We start from the raw sequence: 19,315 nt of genomic DNA, 5'->3' as shown, positions 1-19,315 counted from the left end.
CGTTGTTACGATGTTGCATTCCCCAGGCTGTACATTCCACCCCTGTGACTGCTTTGTAACTACCTATTTGTACTTGATCCCTTCACCTTTCTCACCCAACTCCCAACCCCCCGCCCTCTGGCAACCATCAGTTTGTTTTCTACATCTATGAGTCTGTTTAAATTCTGTTTGTTCGTATCTTTTTGTTATGTCACATTCCACATATAAGTGAAATCATACGGTATTTGTCTTTCTCTGACTTATTTCTCTTAGCATAATACCCTCTAGGTTCACCCATGCTGTTGCAAATGGTAAGATTTTATTCTTTTTTTATGGCTGAATAATATTCCATTGTATGCATGTTCCACAATCTTTTATTTACTTGTCTTTTTAAAAAAATATATTTTATTGATTTTTTACAGAGAGGAAGGGAGAAGGACAGAGAGTTAGAAACATCTATCAGTTGCCTCCTGCACACTCCCCACCGGGGATGTGCCCGCAACCAAGGTGCATGCCCTTGACCGGAATCGAACCTGGGACCCTTGAGTCCCCAGGCCGACACTCTATCCACTGAGCCAAACTGGTCAGGGCTACTTGTCTTTTGATGGGCACTTGTGTTGCTTCCATAGCTTGGCTATTGTAAATACTGCTGCATTGAAATAGGGGTGCAGATATTCTTTTGAATAAGTGTTTTGGGTTTCTTTGGATATGTACCCAGACGTGGAATCACTAGGGCAGGGGCGGGCAACCTTTTTGTGAGTGCGTGCCCAAACCAGCAAAATCTCTGACTCAAAATTCTTCTGCGTGCCAACCCTTATTTTTTGAGAACATGTTACGCCTACTTGATATCTCTTAAGGTGTACGTATGTGAAGAACCTTGAAGAAATAATAAAATTCATTTGAGCGACAAAAACAGAATATGATGATGAAAAATACATTTATTTTTTAATGTATACATGTACACTGATAGTCCAACAGAAAACTTTATGACTCCGTTTGATATTATCAGTGGGACTTTGGCTGCTGCATCACTGATGACAGAGATTTTACATTAGGTTTATATTTTGTGATCTTCAGAGATATGCACAAGCTACTACTTTCATCCGCCAGACTACTCCTATTACGAGACTTAACAAAATTCATCACTGAGAACAAAGATTCACAAGCGTATGTGGATGAAAACATGGAGAGTAACGCTGTTGTGAAGTTTTTTAAACAGAAAAAATTTTCTGGAATGGCATTCCAAGTCCTCAGTTGTTCGTTTTCGACACTTCTCTCTGGTGCTCCTGTCTCTAATCGCTTTTCCCCACAATCATTTCCAAGTCAACTCTAAGGTCAATAAATTTCTGCTTCCAAATTGAGCTACTCTGAAATTCAATCAACTGCATTTCAAAGTCAGCCATGTCTATCCATGAAAACATTTGTAAGTTTAGTTCCTCCAGTTTCATGCTGTCTGAAACCTCATGAATTTTGCTGTCTCTTCCAGTTCTCTGAATTTTGCAAATCTTGAGAAGAACTGCTCAATAGTTGACTCGATGATGTTTAAAAACAGCTTTTGAAGGCTTTGACAGTCTGTTCTGTCAGCTTTTGGGAGGCCTTTGATGTGCCTCTTGAGGTTTGGGAAATATCTAAATCTCTCACCATCCACATCCCTCTTAAAGACTTCCAGTTTCTTTTCAAAAGCCTTTATGTAACCAAACATAACATCAAATGTCTTGCCAGTTCCTTGTAATTTAACATTTAAGTCATTCAAATGTTCACAAAAATTGTAAATGGAAGATTATAAGAGAGGGTTTCGCATGCCAGTAAAAGTTATTGGTGTGCCATGTTTGGCATGTGTGCCAGGGGTTGCCCACCCCTGATCTAGGCAAAAATAAAGTCCAGCTCATGCCTGTCTGGGGGAAAAAAGAAAAGTGATTTTTCCAGTTCTTAGCTTCAGACCAGCTTCACATCAAAGACTCTTGTAATTTCTCAGACATAACCACAGATATTTTAAATTTACTGAATCTTCTAATGATAGTTTTCTTTACCAGTAGTTGCCACATTTCCAAAAACTTAAATTTCACTGTTATGACTTTAAAATAATTCACATTTTGGAATGTGATGCAGCTGGCTATTATTATACTAGATGCCCGGTGGACGGATTCGTTCACATTGAAAGGAAATGGCGGGGTGGGACTGGGTGAGATGGGGCAGACATGCCCTGAAGCCAACCTCCTGCTGTCCCTCCCCAGCTGGTCGCATCTGGGGCAAATGCTTGGGCATCTGCGGAGTGGGCAGGGTCCCTCCAGCAGGTGGGGTCCCTTGGCCTGGCCTGCAGGGATCAGGCTGAAACTGGCTCTCCAACATCCCCTGAGGGGTCCTGGATTGTGAGAGGGCTGTTCTCAGGTGATGCACCCCGGAATCGGACTCCTTCCTCTCTGGTTGAGCATCTGCCCCCTGGTGGTCAGTGCACATCATAGCTACCAGTCAGATGGTCACTTAGGCTTTTATGCATATAGAATAGAGGCCCGGTGCATGAAATTTGTGCACTGGTGGGGGGGGGGGTGTTCCTCAGCCCAGCCTGCACCCTCTCGAATCTGGGACCATTTGGGGGATGTCCGACTGCCTGTGAGATAGGGCCTAACTTGGCAGTCGGACATCCCTCTCACAATCTGGGACTGCTGGCTCCCAACTGCTCACCTGCCTGCCTGCCTGATTGCCCCTAACCGCTTCTGCCTGCCAGCCAATCACCCACTAACCACTCACCTGCCAGCCTTATTGACACCTAACTGCTCCCCTGATGGCCCTGTAGCAACCCTAACTGCCCTCCCCTGCTGGCCATCTTGTGGTGGCCATCTTTGACCGCATGGGGGTAGCCATCTTGTGTGAGGGAGTGATGGTCAATTTGCATACTACCTCTTTATTCTATAGGATAGTAAAAGAACTGAGGCTTAGAGAGAGAAATGATGTTCCCCAAGCCAAACAGCTAGTAATTAGCAGACTGGGGTTGTGACCTCGGGAGCACGACCCCATGGTGTGGTGGATCCAGGGTCATCGGACCCTGACTGTTTCACCTGCCTGCTCCACCTTCGTTAAAGAGTGGTCCTGTCCTCATGGCCCAGGATGGAGCTCCAGCACCCCATCAAGGCTCCAAGCAGTAGGAGGAGGAGAGGGAAGGACTGGGCAGAGACAGTGTTCCAGATTTCTCTTAAGGAAGGCTTCCAGAATGGCCATATAGGCTTTGATTTCTCCATATGGGACAGGACACGGCCATTGAACCAATCCAGCTTCAAGAAAAGCTTTCAACGATAACCTGTACTTCAGCCTGCCATCCACCTGGTTAAAAACTAGGGTTCCAAGAGGGTAGAAGTGGATATCAGGATACACAATTAGCCGTCACAGACACTGTCCATCCTGTTGACTATCAAAACATCCAGTGTGGCCCTAGCTGGTTAGAGCTTTGGGCACAGACCAAAGGGTTCGATTCTGGTCAAGGGCACAGACCTGGATTGTGGGCTTGATCCCAGCCTGGTCAAGGCATCTGAAGGAGGCAACCAACCAATGTGTTTCTTTCATATCGATGTTTCTCTCTGTGTCCCTTCTCCTTCCTCCATCCTCTCTAAAAATCAATGGAAAAAAAATATCCTCAGGTGACAATTAACAACAACAAAAACATCCATTGTGTGTCATTCTTCCTATACAAGGAACACACAACATTCCCAAGGGAGTCAACACCATCCGCCTGCTCCCTCCATTTGTCTCAAAGTCCAGCATCTTGGGGTGACATGCAGTCCTCTCCCTTAAATCCTTATGTGGGCTTTCATGGTCTGCAACTCTGTGCACCTAAAGACAATTATCACCCTGAAGTAATATCTGGATCATGACTATTTAAAATCCCAATTGAGACTTTCTGTTTCTATTCATGGCAAGCTAGGTTATTTGAATCAAACTTCCAGCTTTTTAAAAAACAACTCCTAATGCTGGGTACTTTTTCAATTTCTTAAATGAGTAAATGACATGAAAACATGGTAAAGAGGTATAAAGACACTGCTAAATGAAAATAGAAACCTAGAGATAACATGAACATCAATTATATTTTTGTTCTGGAAGCATTTCCCAAGTCAGGAAAATGTGAAATTCTGTTTTGATTATCTGGTGGGGGAAGAAAATCAAAGTCCAGGATCCCATAAGGAGGGGAAATTGTAAGAAGACTCTCCTCACATAGTGGAGGCCTCAAAAAGCTACACGCCTTAGGGTGAGAGCAGACAGAAATGAAAGAACCAGCAAGGGCCTTAGTAACCTTGAGCATAGAAGTGTTGAACTTCATCGTATATAATAAAAACCTAATATGCTAAGTGTCCGGTCATCTGTTCAACCAATCAAAGCGTAATATGCTAGTGATATGCTAAGGGTGCTCAACCGCTCACTATGACATGCACTGACCAACAGGGGGCAGACGCTATGACCGGTAGGTTAGCTTGCTGCTGGGGTCCCACTGATAGGGACTGAGCAAGACAGGCCAGACTCACCCTGGAGCTCTCCAGAGGTCCCTCCCTGGATGGCCAACCTCCCTCATCTCTCCCTGACCCGATCTTGCACCAGTGGGGTCCCTCGGCCTGGCCTTCACCCTCTCACAATCTGGGACCCCTCGAGAGATGTCTGAGAGCCAGTTTTGGCCCAATCTCGGAGGCCAGGCTGAGGGACCCCACTGGTGCACAAATTCATGCACTGGGCCTCTCATTTCACTTAATCCTCAACCAGCAGAGCTCCCAGGACTCTTCCCACAGAAAGCTGCCTTCTCCAAATTCTACAAATATTATGTCAAATATGAGAGCCTTTATCCAGGAAAAGATAACTAGACACACAAGAACCCTGGCCCTATGCATGAAAATCAGCAGAAACAACGGACAATATAACAGATACAGCCATTGCAATGACCAGGCACAAACTATCAGGCAATGGGGCTTGTCCTGTTTAAGTAAACATTGTAACAGAGCGACCATAGGAACATTGCGAAGGATTCTGAGTGAGAAAAGACTGGGTATGTTAGGAGATGGAACTGAGGTCAGGGTGGCCAGTGTGTGTAGCGTCACGCTGGGTTCTCCTGTGTGACTCAGGGCCTCAAATGTGCCCCTTAGACCCGTCCTTCAACCTGGTTCTTTCCTGCTCAAACACCTCCCATGGCTCCCCACTACCCAGGCTATAAAGTCCATGCTTGGGCTCAGGGAGACCCGCGATTAGTGTGGGCCCTGTGGTCGGCTGGAGACACCGGCCGCCTCCACCCAGCCTCACCCGCTCCCGGGTGCCCGCAGCCCAAGCGCCCGCTGCAGACTCAGTGAGGCTGAAGCAGAGGTGACAGCACCGTTTTTTTCCTGGGAACCTGCGGGCGGTGCGCAGGGTCACTGCGGGCCGGCGCTCAGCGGCTCCACCCGCAGCCACAGGCCGCCCTCCGCGCGCAGGATGAGCTCGGGCTTCCGGCGCGGCTCCGCCTGGTCGCACAGGACGCGGAAGCGCAGCAGCGTGAGCGCCAGCACCACCCTCATCTCCGCCATGGCGAACGCCTGCCCGATGCAGTTCCTGGGGGCGAGGGGGAGAGGGGCTCAGACGGTGTCCGGGCCCTGGTCCGAGACCCCCGTCCACGCCCGCGGAGATGGAGAAGGGGCTGCTGTGCCCGGGATGGGGAAGGGGCTGCTGTGCCCGGGATGGGGAAGGGGCTGCTGTGCCCGGGATGGGGAAGGGGCTGCCATGCCTGGACCCCTTGCAGGCTGGCAGGGCCCCTGGCTCCAGCAAACTCGGAGCAGCACGCAGGCGGAAGGGGCTCTGAGCACATGGGGTCCCTTCTTGCACCCACCCAGCGCCCATCACCTCGGGGGCGGGAAGGGAAGGAGAGGCGGCTCTGACCTTCTTCATCCCGCTTCCCGGCCCGCACTGTCCTCTGGGCCCTCAGCCCAGATCCCTGCCCCATCACCCCTTCCCGCCTCCTCCTCCTCCTCCTCGGGTGCCGCTGCCCTCACCTGGGTCCCGCAGAGAAGGGAATGAAAGCCAGAGGTGACCTGTCCTTGCTGTTCTCTGGGTCGAAGCGGAAAGGGTTATAGACCTGAGGGCGAGACCAACACGGGGCTGCTGGGTGGGTTCTCCCGACAGCCCGCCCTGGAGAGGCAGCCGGTGTATGATGGGGGCGGCTGGGGGCGTGATGTCTGATTTGCCAGCTCAGAACCCTGCTCCCCCCTCCCCCACCCCCCATCCCCCCTCCCCCATCTCCCATCCCCCACCCCCCATCCCCCAAAGCGAGTGGACAAGGATGAGGGAAGGGGGAGGCCGCACCTCAGGGTCTGGCCACACGGCTGGGTTGTGATGGGTCCCAAAAATACTGATGAGGCAGGTGACACCTGTGGGGGGCGGGGTGGGGGCGTCAGGAGGAGGCCCGGCCTGCTGGGCCCTCCTCCTGCCGGGTGGCTCCTCCCCCGTCACGGCCAGCACCTTTGGGGATGACCCGGCCATCGGGGAGCGTGACGTCCTGGGTGCAGCAGCGGGAGATGACGGTGACCGGGGGGTGCAGGCGCAGGCTCTCCTTGATGCACATGGTCAGGAAGGGCAGCTGGGCCAGGTCGTCCCTAAGGACCCACACGGTTACCCACCCACAGCAGCACCAGACACCCCCCCCCCCCCCCCGCCCCCCAGCTCCATGAGAGCGTCTCTCTGTGAGGAAATCAGTTCCAGGTGGATCGAATAGCTCCAGACTCATTAAGTTGTGCACATTAAATCGGTACAGCTTTTGGTATGTCGATCACGCTTCCATAAAGTGGTTTAAAATTCAAAGAAGAGAAAACCAGTGTCACAAAAGTACTAGAGAAAACGTTAGAGGTTTTTCTGAGCAACACAACACAAGAACGCCAACCATAGCAAGGTTTACAAATTTGCATTAAAAAAATATTCTGTAGCCCTGACCAGTTTGACTCAATGGATAGAGCATCGGCCTGTGGACTCAAGGGTTCCAGGTTTGATTCCAGTCAAGGGCATGTACCTGGGTTGCGGGCACATCCCCAGTAGGGAGTGTGCAGGAGGCAGCTGATCGATGTTTCTCTCCCATAGATGTTTCTGTCTCTCTATTCCCTCTCCTTCCCTCTCTGTAAAAAATCAATAAAATGTATTTTTAAATATATATATTCTTTTATTTTTTTTTTGACTTAAACAACATTTATTTCTCATAGTTCTGGAGGTTGGAAAGTAAGTCCAAGATCAAGAATGCAGCAGATTTAGGTCTTGGTGCAGGCCTTCCTCCAAATTTGCAGATGGACAAATTCTTTCTGTGTCCAGCAAAGAGAGGAAGTTCTTCTGTCTCCTCCTATTCTTAGGAGGGCACCAATCCCATCATGGGGTTCCTCATTACCTCATCGAATTACTTCTAAAAGGCCCCCCTCTAATAACATAGTATTGGGGGTTACAGCTTCAAAATATGAATTTTGGGGAGACACATACAGTCCATAACACTCAGCAATAAAACCAATATGCTACTAAAACATGCAACGGCACGGATAAATCTCAGAAACATTATTCTGAGTAAACAGAGACATGTACAAATGAGATATACTTGCCCAGTAGTTGAGCATCAACTTATGAACCAGGAGATCATGGTTCAATTCCTGGTTGCGGCTCAATCCTCAGTGAGGGTTGTGCAGGAGGCACCCAATCAGTGATTCTCTCTCATCATTGATGTTTCTATCTCAATCTCTCTCTCTTTTCCTCTTTGAAATCAGTAAAAATATTTTTTTAAAAAGAGTATATACTCTATTATTTAATTTGTATGAAGTTTCTAGGACAGTCAAAACTAATCTGTGTTGAAGAAATTTAAATAGTAGCTGTCTATTGTTTTGGGGGTCTGGGAAGGGTGGGGGCAAAAAGTAACTTTCTAAGATGATGGAAATGTTCCATATGTTGATAAGAACATAAATTTTGAGTCTATTGTCAAACTCATTGAACTATATTCTTAAGATCCAGGTTAAATATATATACTCTTTATGGCAAGAGAGCAAAATCAAAAGGCAAATGAGTAAGAAAGAGAAAAACACAGAGATCCAATATGTTGCTTATCACGGTGCTAGAGAGAGTAGCTAACGCCGTTAGGCAAGGGTATAAAAGGAGAGCAATGTGACTTGAATGTGGGAGGTAAAGGTGCCATTTTTGGCAGACAGTGATTTCATAATTAGAAAACACAAGAGAATCCACTGGAAAATTATAAATATTGAAGATCCAGTAAAGAGCTAAATTCTTTTTCTTTAATCCCCTTCTTTTTGTGTGATGAATTAAATTTTCAATAGCTGATATAGTTAACTGGTTCACAACTGGAAAACTATAAAACACTATTCCTGAAAGGACACACAGGAAATTATTAGTGGAAGTTACTCGTAGGGTGAGGATTACGAAGAATGTTTATTTATTTTTTAAAATATATTTTTATTGATTTCAGAGAGGAAGGGAGAGGGAGAGATAGAAACATGATGAGAGAGAATCATTGATTGGCTGCCTCCTGCACACCCCCTACTGGGGATCAAGCCTGCTACCCAGGCATGTGCCCTTGACCAGAATCAAACCTGGGACCCTTCAGTCCTCAGGCTGCTGCTCTATCCACTGAGCCAAACCGGCTAGAGTGGAAGTTTATTTTTATTATAAACTCTTTTGTACTCTTTTCTCTTTATGTGAATAATTCTCTTTGGAGTCTCGGTTGAAAAAGCATGAACATTTTTCTTCACCTCACAGGACTGCTGTGCTGAGCAAAGGCTTGGAGTAGAGAACATTACCTCCAACATGCCTGTCCAGCCTCAAACCTCCTCCCCACCTCCAGCCCCTGGCCTGGCGAAGGCTCAGAACCTCCTCCCTGGGCCCCAGGCAATGGCTGATCCTCTCCAGTGTCTCCCACACTAGCCCTAGAGAGATCTCTCTGGTACCCAGATCTGCCCTGCCCTCCTCCTGCACAAACACTTCCTGTGGTTCCTCATCGTCCTTGGGTAAAAATGGAAGCCATTAACATTGCTTTCAAAGCCTTCCACATCTCTCTCTTCTTGTCTCCCTCCCTCTCTTCCTTCCTCCTTCCTTCTCCTGTCTCTCCCCTTCCTTCCCTCTTCGCCCTCCCTCTCCCTCTGCCCTTCTCCCCGACTCCCCTGCTTTGCCAGGACTGTCTCTTTTTACCTAACTGGGCCAGGTCAGTAGATAACATGCAAACATGTACTGATCAGCATTCAGGGTCACAGCGGACACACTCTTTCCACCCTCAGCCTTGCCCATCTTACTGTCAACTCCTGGCCCTGAGCAGGGACTGTTCCCACACCAGGCTGGGAGGTCCCAGAAGGCAAAGGCTGGCTGGGTCCTTCCTGGGCCTCCAGGATGGAGAAGGGGGCGGGGGAGAATTGGAGATGGCACCGAGGTGGAGATGGGGGGCAGTGTGGCAGTGTTTGTTGAAGAGGGACTGGATGGGGGCAGATTCAGGTGTAACTGGGCAAGAGTTGAGTGGCTTTATACCTAGGGTTCCCCTGGGAATCTTGGACTAAACAATATGGAAAGAATGAGGAGGCAAGAGATAAGTAAATATTCAGTCCTAAAGATACTTGAAATAAAGAAGTGATATCAGAGAGGAAAGGAAGGGAGTGAAGGAGAAGATAACTTACTGAAATGCCCTCACACATTGTCCCTAATTTTCTCAGCAGCCCTGATCTTTCTGTCCCAAAAGGCTATAACCTTTGTCCTGCTATCCAGGCTGGGTACCAGACCCTGCCTCTGGACTCTGCTTCCATTCCCACTAAATGGGAGGACGCAATGACTGAATAGACCAAAAGATCTTCCCTCTTCCCCACTTTGGGGGCAGAGCCAATGGGAGGGGCTCAGGAAGAGGCCAGGAGGACCTGCACTCACCATTCAATCTCTAGAGGTTCACGGTCCCTCAGGAGTTGTTGCACCTCCTGCCGGCAGCGCTCCTGGTATTCTGGGTGCCTTGCAAGGTTGTACAGGACCCAGGAGAGGCCGCTGGCTGTGGTGTCATGGCCTGGGAGGCAGTCAGACAGGCTTGGGTCTCTGGCACCAGAGGTGGGCCGTGCCCTTATGTGAAGGACCTCGGGGAGGACGGGGAGGAGTGGGAGGGATGAGGTGGTCCAGGGCCCTCTGCCAAGTCCCTGGGATAGACAGACCCCTGCCCCCTCTGTACTCCCACACTGGGGCCTCACCCTCAAACATGAAGGTGTCTGCTTCAGCTCGGATGTCCTCATCTGATAATGCCTTCCCATCTTCATCCTGGAGAGAAAGCAAGACTCCCCAAATCACAGCAGCTCTGATGGCCCCTGAGGCAATCTCTGAAGTGCCATCATCCATTCAGAAACCTAAGGCCACTCTGCACTCTGGACCTCCCTCTCTCACCAGCACCAAGAGGCCTCGACCCGCAGGCCTCCTCCTTCGCCTCATTGCCTCCTGGTGATGAGGGCTTTCTGATTTAAGAAAAGTTACTGGCAACCAGGGTTACAGATGATTGAATTGCCTTGGAAATTAGACAGTGAGCATTGCCCCAGAGCCAGTGGCTCGCATTTAGGATGGTCAATCCAGAGGCTCTGTCTTCGCTGGAGATGAGGAATGGGTTATAAATCTATACAACCTATAGACTTTGCCTTCTCAAAGGATTTGTTTATGCTCCAAAACCATAACAACCTCCTCCTCCTTCTTCTTCCTCATCCCCCCTCTCTTTCTTCCTCCCCCCACCTACTGAAGAAAGGGCAGATGTGTCAGCTGTCCCATGTAAGTTCTAAAATTCAAAAGGCTCAGGACCTCTCTGTGATGCTAGCACATGGTAAACATATCATGTAGCCCTCAGGTGAATGAGGGAGAGGGGAACCAGGGCTATAGTTCTAACCTGGCTCCTCTTACTGCTATGATTAATAGTATATATATTCATGGTAGACTAACTTATTAAGTTGAAGGTAGAATAAAACCTCAGGCCCTTCACAGTTTCAAACTTAGCGATCCCCTACAAGCTACACTGCACACAGTCACCTCTAAAACTTATCCCTGACTATCTCCCCACCCCCCCTTCCTCAAGCACCCTCCATGGCTCCCCAGTGCCCTCTGCATCAAATCCAAGCTCTTCAATTGGAGATTTTAAATCTAGGTCCATTCTTCCTTTGCAATTCCAATGCCACAGAAACCCACCTTGGTCAGCAGGAGCACATCAATGAAGTCCAATGTCTTGGTCTTAGCCTTGGCCTTCAGGAAGTCCTCAACACCCTGGTCAGGGAGGGTGCGGCGCCGCTCCTGGATGACAGCGTCTGTGAAGTCATGCACCAGGCGGCAGGCCCGGCGGAAGCGCTGTCCATCCAAGGTGAGGTAGTACAGGAAGTCTATATACATGAAGAGCTGATGGACCCGTTTTGTCACCAGGGCACTGAGCTCCAAGATGGCGGCAATATATTCGCTGGGCTTTCTGCAGGGTGAGGGCAGGGAGGGAAGCAACAACTTAGTTCACTTAAAGCCTGAGGTGGTCCTCCCACCAGAAGCCAGGAGCTTCCTCCCATTAGGGAACTGAGAAGCCAGGAACAGATGGCCCTGCAGATACGTGGTGGGGATGATCCAGAAACATGACCCTCCCTGAGCGGCCTCCATGCCCCAGGCACCCAGAGCACAGCTTAGACATCATGCTTCTCTCCCCTCTCTCCTCCCCAGTATCTGCCCTTCCTCTTCCCTAGACTTTCCACACAGCTCAGACTTCATCCTCTCCTCATTGGCCAATGGGCCCAGCCCCCTCTCCAGTCTCCTTGCATCCAAGTCAACACCATCCCACTGGTCTTCTCTAGAGTGAGATGTCCAAGCTTAGTTTGGGTCACAACACTCAGCTGCTCAAACACCTTCCCTGGCACCCAGGACGCCTCGGGATAAAGATCATACCCCACTGCGTGGCTTATTAACGGCCCAAAGATCTCACCCCTGCTAAGCCCTCTCACTTCACTTCTCCTCACTGGTTCACACACACTGCTCATTCCAGCCTCCTTGCCTTTTGCAAACGGTTCTACCTACCTGAAGGGATCACTCTTGCTCATTCTCCTTCCTGTCCTTCAGTGTCCAGCCCTGACCCACCTCCTCCAGGAAGGCCCTTATGATAGCCCTGGTCATTACCCACTCCATCTACTCCCTTGAGCCCATGGCTCATGCTCCCAGGCTCTGGGAAGAGACTCACTCTTGGCAGTTGCTGTCAAAACTGAAGACACATTTCTGCAGACTGTCCAGGGTCATGAGGCTGATGTGCTCAAACATGTCCAGACGGGTGCTGCCCTCTGAGGCCAGGCGCTTCCACTTGGCCTGGACAGAAAAGGGCATAGAGCTGAGGCTTCCCCAAGCCCTTCCCCAACCCCAACCACCTGATGGCGTCCCCAGACCCTGCCTCTTGGTCCTCTGCCCCAAGCATCCATCTCACGGAGGACCAGGCTTGAGTGGGAGTATAAGCTATTCCTCTTAGAACAGGAAGAGCCTCTGGCTGGGAGGCAGGAGACCTGGGTCCAAGGTTCACACTCTTCACAATGTGAATTTTCACCAACCACCATTAGGAGTTGGAACCTATTGCAGTGCCATGTAATTCTGTGCTGGCCTTTTGACTTGCGTTGGCCAAAGGACTGTGGTGAGAATGAGGAGGTGCTGATCCTAATCCAGGATCTCAAGAGGGATCTCAGCCTCCTCTCAATCTCTTGGAACCCTGCCTCTGCCATGTGAACAGCCCGAGGTGCCCAGGAAGGAGCGAGAGAGAATTCCATGAGAAGAAGTCTGGTTGTCCCAGCTGAGAGCTTCCTAGGTCAGCATGCAGCCAGTCGAGGCCCAAACTCAGGAGCCCAGAACAGCAGAGCTGCCCCCCAGCTGATCACAGGTACATGAGTAACCGCAGCCACATCCAGAAGACCCCCCTCCAATGGACTCACAGACTTGCTGCCAATAATAACCCTTATTGTTTTGAAGTGGTTTTTTTACTCAACCATAATTAGTGGGCAATAGTCATCATCACCCTCCATCATGTCTCAGAACCCCAAGGCCTCTGTGGGGGAAGCATAGGAACCAATGCCTCTGAACACCTACTATGTGTCAGGGACCTGGCTGCACTATGTCATCTTCCCACACTACGAAATTATTCCAATTTCACAGCTGAGGAAACTGAGGCTCAGAAAGGGAGAGCCATGGCCCAAATCTACCCAGAAGAGTCAGCATTCCAGTCAAGATGCCGCTGAGCCCCCAGTACCCCCGAGGCTCCCCTGAGCCCCTCACTGAGTTCAAGAGACTCACGTGCATGATATTCACGCTGTCGTTGAAAATCTTCATGTAGGGCTTCAGGATGTTGAAGTGGAAGGCGGGAGTCAGCAGGCGGCGGTGGTGGCTCCACTTGTCACCGGCACTCAGCAGAAGCCCGTCCCCTAGTAGAGGCAGCCCCAGGGAGTGGGCAAGGCGGGACCTTCTCCTGGTCCCCCAAGGGTGTCCCCACCCTGCTTCTCCCTCAATGACTCACCCAGCCAGGGCCTCAGAAAGTTGTAGAAGACCATGTCCTTGGGCGCCACGGCAGCTGACATGAATGAGGGCCATCAGGACCGTGGAGGGGGGAGCAGAGGGACTTCTTATGTCGGGGGAGGGGGGGGCCTCCCAGCCAGGGGTCTGCATTCCCCCTCCAAACCCAGCAGAGCAGAAATCGGACAAAGGCAGAGGAAATGGCAAGGAGTGGGAGGTGAGGGGGGACCAGGCCAGGCGGCAACACAGAGCAGAGCAAAGGCAGAGCACAAAGACACACCCCTACATGCTTAGACACATCTCAACATGGCACAGCATGCTTTAGCATGCCTTGAGGTGGCTCCTACATGGTCCAACATGCTCTACACACCCGAGCACAGCACCACACTCTACCAAACGCCTTTACATGGACCTCAGACACCCCTTCTTCCCCAGCACTCTCTGATATCTGCTGGGACATCTGACATGGCCCCAACATGTTTTAACATGCCTCGACATGGCTCAAACATGCATGACACACCCTGGCCCAGTGCAACATATTCTGACATGGAAGCAAAGACAATCTGACATGGCTTCAGTGTGTCCCACAGACAGCCCCAGACAGTATTTACATATGGTCCCACTAATGTCACAGATGTGAGCCAAGTGTGACCCAGGGGCACCCTAGGACCTGCCTTAACAGGACTCACATAAGGTCTCAGACATTTCTTAGAGGGACCCTGGGTCTCAGACACCAGACAGATGCAGAACATGGCCCAGACATGATCGGCAGCAAAACCAGACCATCTCAAATGGCACCTCAGACAGGCACCACCAGACAGTCCCCAACATGCCTCAACGACACTGGCCAAGCTGAACCCCGAAATGACTGAGGCCAACTCCATTTGAGCCCAGGTATAAACATGTATCAGCTACAACTAGGACACAAGTGGGAACACACATGTGACCAGGGATGGCCATTCAGAAGATGTCACCCAGGCACAGCCCAGGTGTGAGCAGACATGACTAGAGGTGGGGCAGGTGGGGGCCCAAGTGAGACAGAGGCAGTGGCGTCTCCACCACAGCCCCTCCTGTCTGCACCTGGGTCACCTGCCCAGCTGGAGGCAGCACAGAGACCTCAGCGATGAGCAAGCTGTGGTCGGAGGGGTGTCTACCTGGAGCAAAGAGCACAGGTTTGATGTAGGCGGGATGGAAGATGCGAATGACCGCATACGAGGGCCCCACCCACCAGCAGCACACATCCCCATAGGTGCTCGCCAGGCCCTGTTCGTACAGGAGGCCTTCCTCTGAGCTCCGGATCTGGAGAGAAACAAAGAGGACCCAACTCACACTAGAAAGGTGGCCAAGAGAAGAGCCTTATCCAGCAGGTCATCCTCCCCCTGGGCTCCCTCCCCTTACCCTCAATACTCAACAATCAGGGTCTTTTCTCATTTGGATCCCAAGCACCACATTCACCCGACTTCTCTTCTGTCCCCATTTGCCAGATAAGGAAACTGAGGCTCTGAACAGCAAAGTCACTTATCCGTGGTCTCCCAGACAGGAGGTGGGATGCCTGAGACCTGAGCCCAGGCCTGTCTGAATCCAGGACCTGAGTTCTGAACTAGTGAACTTCTTTGAACTCCAAAAGCAATAATAACTCCGAGAACCCTATGCCTGCCGAGACTGGGCAATGAGGGTGGCAGTGACTGGATGAGGAGCTGGGCCACGCCAGGCAGATTAAAGTGAATCCGGCCACTTTTCCCGGAACTGGTGGGAATCAGCTCACTTTTCCACGGGGCTTGAGCTTCTGGGATTCATCTTTACCAGCATGAGAGTGAAGGGGTCACAGAGGAAAACAGAACTCAAAAATGAAGACAGGTTCCTGAGGACATTCTTTGACCCCTGGATCCAGCTGTGCCTGAAGGCAACCTTCGTGGGCTGGACAGCCCATGGAGTCCCTTTCTTTGCTTGGAGCACACACGGGTGAGTTTCCACCACTCAGAACTGCAAGAGACCTCAGCAGTCGATAAGAACCAGAGTCACCAGAATGTTGGTGTCAGAGCCAAGCTCTCTGTCAAATGCTGCCTTTTCCCCGGCTTGGCCTCATCTGTCTGGGGGTGAGAAAAGCAGAAAGCAAAGACAAGGTCCAGGTGGGGCGGGCTTTCCTTGGGGAGACTCCTGGATGAGCTGCAGGATGGGGTAGAAGGAGCCGACCTACCAGAGGGGGACATCACAGAAATAGCAAGCCCTCCTTGCTCTGGGCCTTGAGGGAGGGGAGCAGGGGCAGGTCTGGGCTGCGGGCCTGGGATGCTGGCAACGCCCCCTGCATTACTCTACCCTCTGCTTTAAACACTTTCTCCTCATTGTTCCAGACCCGGTTCCAGCAACTCCTCCTCCAGCAGGCCTCCCAGCCTCCTCTAGGAGAGACCCTGCTTCTCTCTGGGCTGCCACAGCCTGCCTCTGGCCAATTCCCACCACACCAGGTCGGGCATTCCTCCATCCCAATTCGTCTCCTCAAGACTGGGAGCTCCTCCTCCAGAGAGAACCTTGGATTAAAGCCTCTTGGGGTCGCAGTGGTGGGTGCCCAGAACACCAGGTCAGAAACCGACGGCATTAGAGGGAGGTGGTGGTGACATGCATGTTTGAATACATGAAAGAAAAAAAAAGAGGAAGATGCGAAGAGAGAAGAGGGGAAGAGGGCCAGGTCCTGGAGGGGCCGCACAGAAACTTGGCAGGCAGGAGCAAGACGCCCCAGATGTGCCAGGGCACCCACCACCACAAGCTCTGTGTGGGTACCTGAGGCGTTGGTGAGAGCCCGGACCATGTCAGGGTGGCACAGAGTGACGAGGGGGTGGATGGGACCCAGCCAGGCCATAAATCCGTGGGGATAGGTGGCCACCAGCTGAGTTACGGCCCTCATGCCCTGCTCTGTGGAGGTGACCTGAAAGCAAGGCAGGGTTGTCACACCCCAAAGGAGCCACAGCAGGTCCCCCCTGCAGCCTCTGCAATGGAGAGTGTGTCTGGATTTTGCCTGGATGGAGACAATCTGCTTCCTCCCGCTCCTTCCCCCAAGAACGTGGGTTCCGGAGGCCTCCCCAGGCCGCCAGGGTGCCCCCCAGGCACAGGGAGGGGACATGTTCTCTGCCACCAGATTCTGAGGGACAGATATGAACTCTGCTCATCAATCAGGAGGGTGTTTCCCACCTATGAGCCCCTTGTGCTGGCCAGGCTCTGTGCATAGTGCGTCCTGCCTATCTATCACCTATCTATCTATCATCTATCTATCTATCTATCTATCTATCTATCTATCTATCATCTATGTATCTATGTGTCTATGTATCTATGTATCTATCTATCTATCTATCATCTATCATCTATTTGTCTATTTATCTATCATCTATCTATCTATCTATCAATCTACCTATCATCTATGTATCTATGTATCTATGTATCTATCTATCTATCTATCTATCTATCATCTATCTATCATCTATTTGTCTATTTATCTATCTATCTATCTATCTATCTATCTATCTATCAATCTACCTATCATCTATCTATCTATCTATCTATCTATCTATCTATCTATCTTTAATCTAACATGGTGCATCAAGTCTGTCAGTCTGTGCGTCTACGTATCTACCTATCTAATAGTGGATTCTTCCTGTCTATCATCTATTATCTACCTACCTATCATAGTTCGTCCGTCTATCTCTCTCTCTTCAACCTATGGACATGCCCACCAATCACGCTATTTACAAAGAAAGAAACGGACGACACAACCCCCCTAAGGGGAAGGAGGGCAGGTCACCTCCTGGTGAGGCCTCCTCTTCCGTCCCTCAGGATGCCCCATCCAAGCCTGACAAATACCCCCGGTGCCCCAGGCAGGTGAACGTACGTCGCTTTCACCCTAGTGACCTGGCCCCTGATGCCAAGGACCCAGAGGGCAGCATTCGTGATGAGGTTGGTCCATAAGGGAGAGTGACTCAGCTGAGGTCGCACAGCAAGAGGGGCTGGAGGAGAGAAGGTGGCAAGGCCAGCGCCCATGGCTGAGCATCAGAGGGGAAGCTGGGACGGCGGGAACTTCCGTTCCAAGACCCAGAACCTCAGGCAGCCTTCATGCTGCTCTTGGGAATGTCCTCTTGTGAACTTGGCCATAGTGAGCAGAGAAATCACAGGCTGTCCTTCCCCACGCTGTAGTTCTCATTCCAGGCAGGAAAGGAAAGCGGTACTCATCCCTCGGCTGGTCCAGGGAAGGGAGGAGCTGGCCTTGACTGAGGGAGGTGATGGCAAATTCACCACTTAGGGACTCAAACATGATTAAGTGCCTGATGTATGCCAGCCCCAGGGCTGTGAGCTGCAGATAGAGTGTCTGCTCCCCAGAGCTACCATGAAGTTGGAGACCCAGATAATAAGCAATTAGACAATTAACTGTATAATTAAAAAGAAGCAGGACCAAGTTGAAGGTCAAAGTCTGGGGTGTGGCAGGAGTTGAAGAAGGCCTCCAAAAAGAGAAATGAGTGGCCAGCTGTAGCCAGGTTGTGCAACAGGCTCCGTGAGACATCTTAGGAGAGAAGAGTGAGGTGAGAGGACGGTATGCCAGGAAGATGAGGGGACAGGGAGCTGTGCCACTGTGGGTGGGGGTGAGCAGACACACGGAAATGAGCCAGACAGAGAGCAAACCCTGGACAGTGCCCCTGAGATGGCCTGAAGGCTAGCTGTGGACGCCGGGAGTCCTAGGGGACCCAGCTCTGCGCAACCCACCCTGGCCGCCCCTCAGAGGCGCACTAATGTGGGGAAGGCAGACGGACTTGCACCCAGAGCAGGCTGGGGAGAGGCCAAGGATGTGGGGAAGGCCTGGATGGCAGGGTGGAGGAATGAGTGAGGAAAGAGGGGTTCCCCTTGACCCCCCCTCACTTCACTTCTGTGCTGTCCTAGACCCTAGCCCAACCCCTAAGCCCCATTGCCAACCCCTTGGGGAGTCCATCCACCCTAATACCCAAGACTCACTTTGCTGCCCACACTCACCAAGCCCAGGTGACCCCAAAACCAGTTCCGCTTTGGGGGCTGCGGGAAACATCGGAGGAGGCGAGAGTTGTCATAGATGGTATAGATCCAGGCCAGGACGCGGGCCAGGAACCAGGAGGCTCCCAGCAGCAGCAGGAGTGGCCACGGGGAGGCTACCAGCGGCCCCAGTCCCAGCCAGGACAGGCTCAGCTGCAGCATCCTGCAGGGCAGGCAGAGGGTGAGCTCCTGGGGCCTAGGACGGGGCGGTAAGGGGCAGCTCAGAGGCAGAGACCAGCTGGCGGAGGGAGAGGGTGTGTGGAATAGGGTCAGGGAGGGCCAGGTGGGACAGGACAGGGAGGGCTCAGGGATGGGCGAATGGGGGCTCAGGAGGGAAGGGACACCCGGGGAAATACAGAGGAAGAGCCAGAGGGAGAGGGAGAGACACAGTTACATTACCCACTGCTATCCACCCAACTCCCAGGCCAGCTCCACTCGCTGGAGCCACCCCAGCCTTGAGCAACACCTCTCCCCACCCTGGACCCAGACCCTCAGCTCCCTGACCCCGAGACTGGCACCTTCTGTCTGGAGCAGCTAGTTCCACACAACCTCCTCTCCCCTCCTCCTGGGAAGCCTTTGCCCCTGGTTTCTGACCTCGGGGAGGCCAGGCCGGGAGGGGCTGGGCTAAACCAACCAATCCCCAAACACCTGCTTGCCTCCACCCCAATAGGCACTGTCCCAGAAAGAGGGTGTTGTCACTATAGGCCTAGAAGTAGCTCAGGGTCACACAGTGTGGACACTGGGTCCTCAGGACTCAGCACCCCCCGGGGGGTCAAGGGTAGGTTGCGGGTAGGCA

General features: G+C 51.5%; 1 protein-coding gene across 2 annotated transcripts; it reads right to left on the bottom strand.

The window, feature by feature from the left end:
* Positions 1-5,360: 5,360 nt before the first annotated feature.
* Positions 5,361-19,064, bottom strand: LOC308519424 (cytochrome P450 4F3; the record flags this gene model as incomplete). 2 transcript variants are annotated; one of them, XM_081091411.1, is made up of 13 exons in its annotated part: positions 5,361-5,538; positions 5,976-6,058; positions 6,286-6,350; positions 6,442-6,575; positions 9,868-9,997; positions 10,176-10,242; positions 11,149-11,419; positions 12,170-12,291; positions 13,261-13,388; positions 13,481-13,534; positions 16,252-16,396; positions 18,484-18,682; positions 19,038-19,064. In XM_081091411.1, the coding sequence occupies 12 exons, from the start codon at positions 18,679-18,681 to the stop codon at positions 5,361-5,363; spliced, it is 1,575 nt and encodes a 524-aa protein (XP_080947537.1). The 2 variants fall into 2 exon arrangements, with proteins under 2 accessions (XP_080947537.1, XP_080947536.1); XM_081091410.1 differs by lacking the exons at positions 16,252-16,396; positions 19,038-19,064 and adding an exon at positions 14,631-14,775 and having other exon boundaries at positions 18,484-18,681.
* Positions 19,065-19,315: the final 251 nt, after the last annotated feature.

This window comes from Myotis nattereri, assembly GCF_964212035.1.
Source record: "Myotis nattereri genome assembly, chromosome: 5".
Classification (NCBI taxonomy): domain Eukaryota; kingdom Metazoa; phylum Chordata; class Mammalia; order Chiroptera; family Vespertilionidae; genus Myotis; species Myotis nattereri.
Note: the sequence above shows the minus strand (reverse complement) of the source record. Positions and strands in the feature narration are given on the sequence as shown.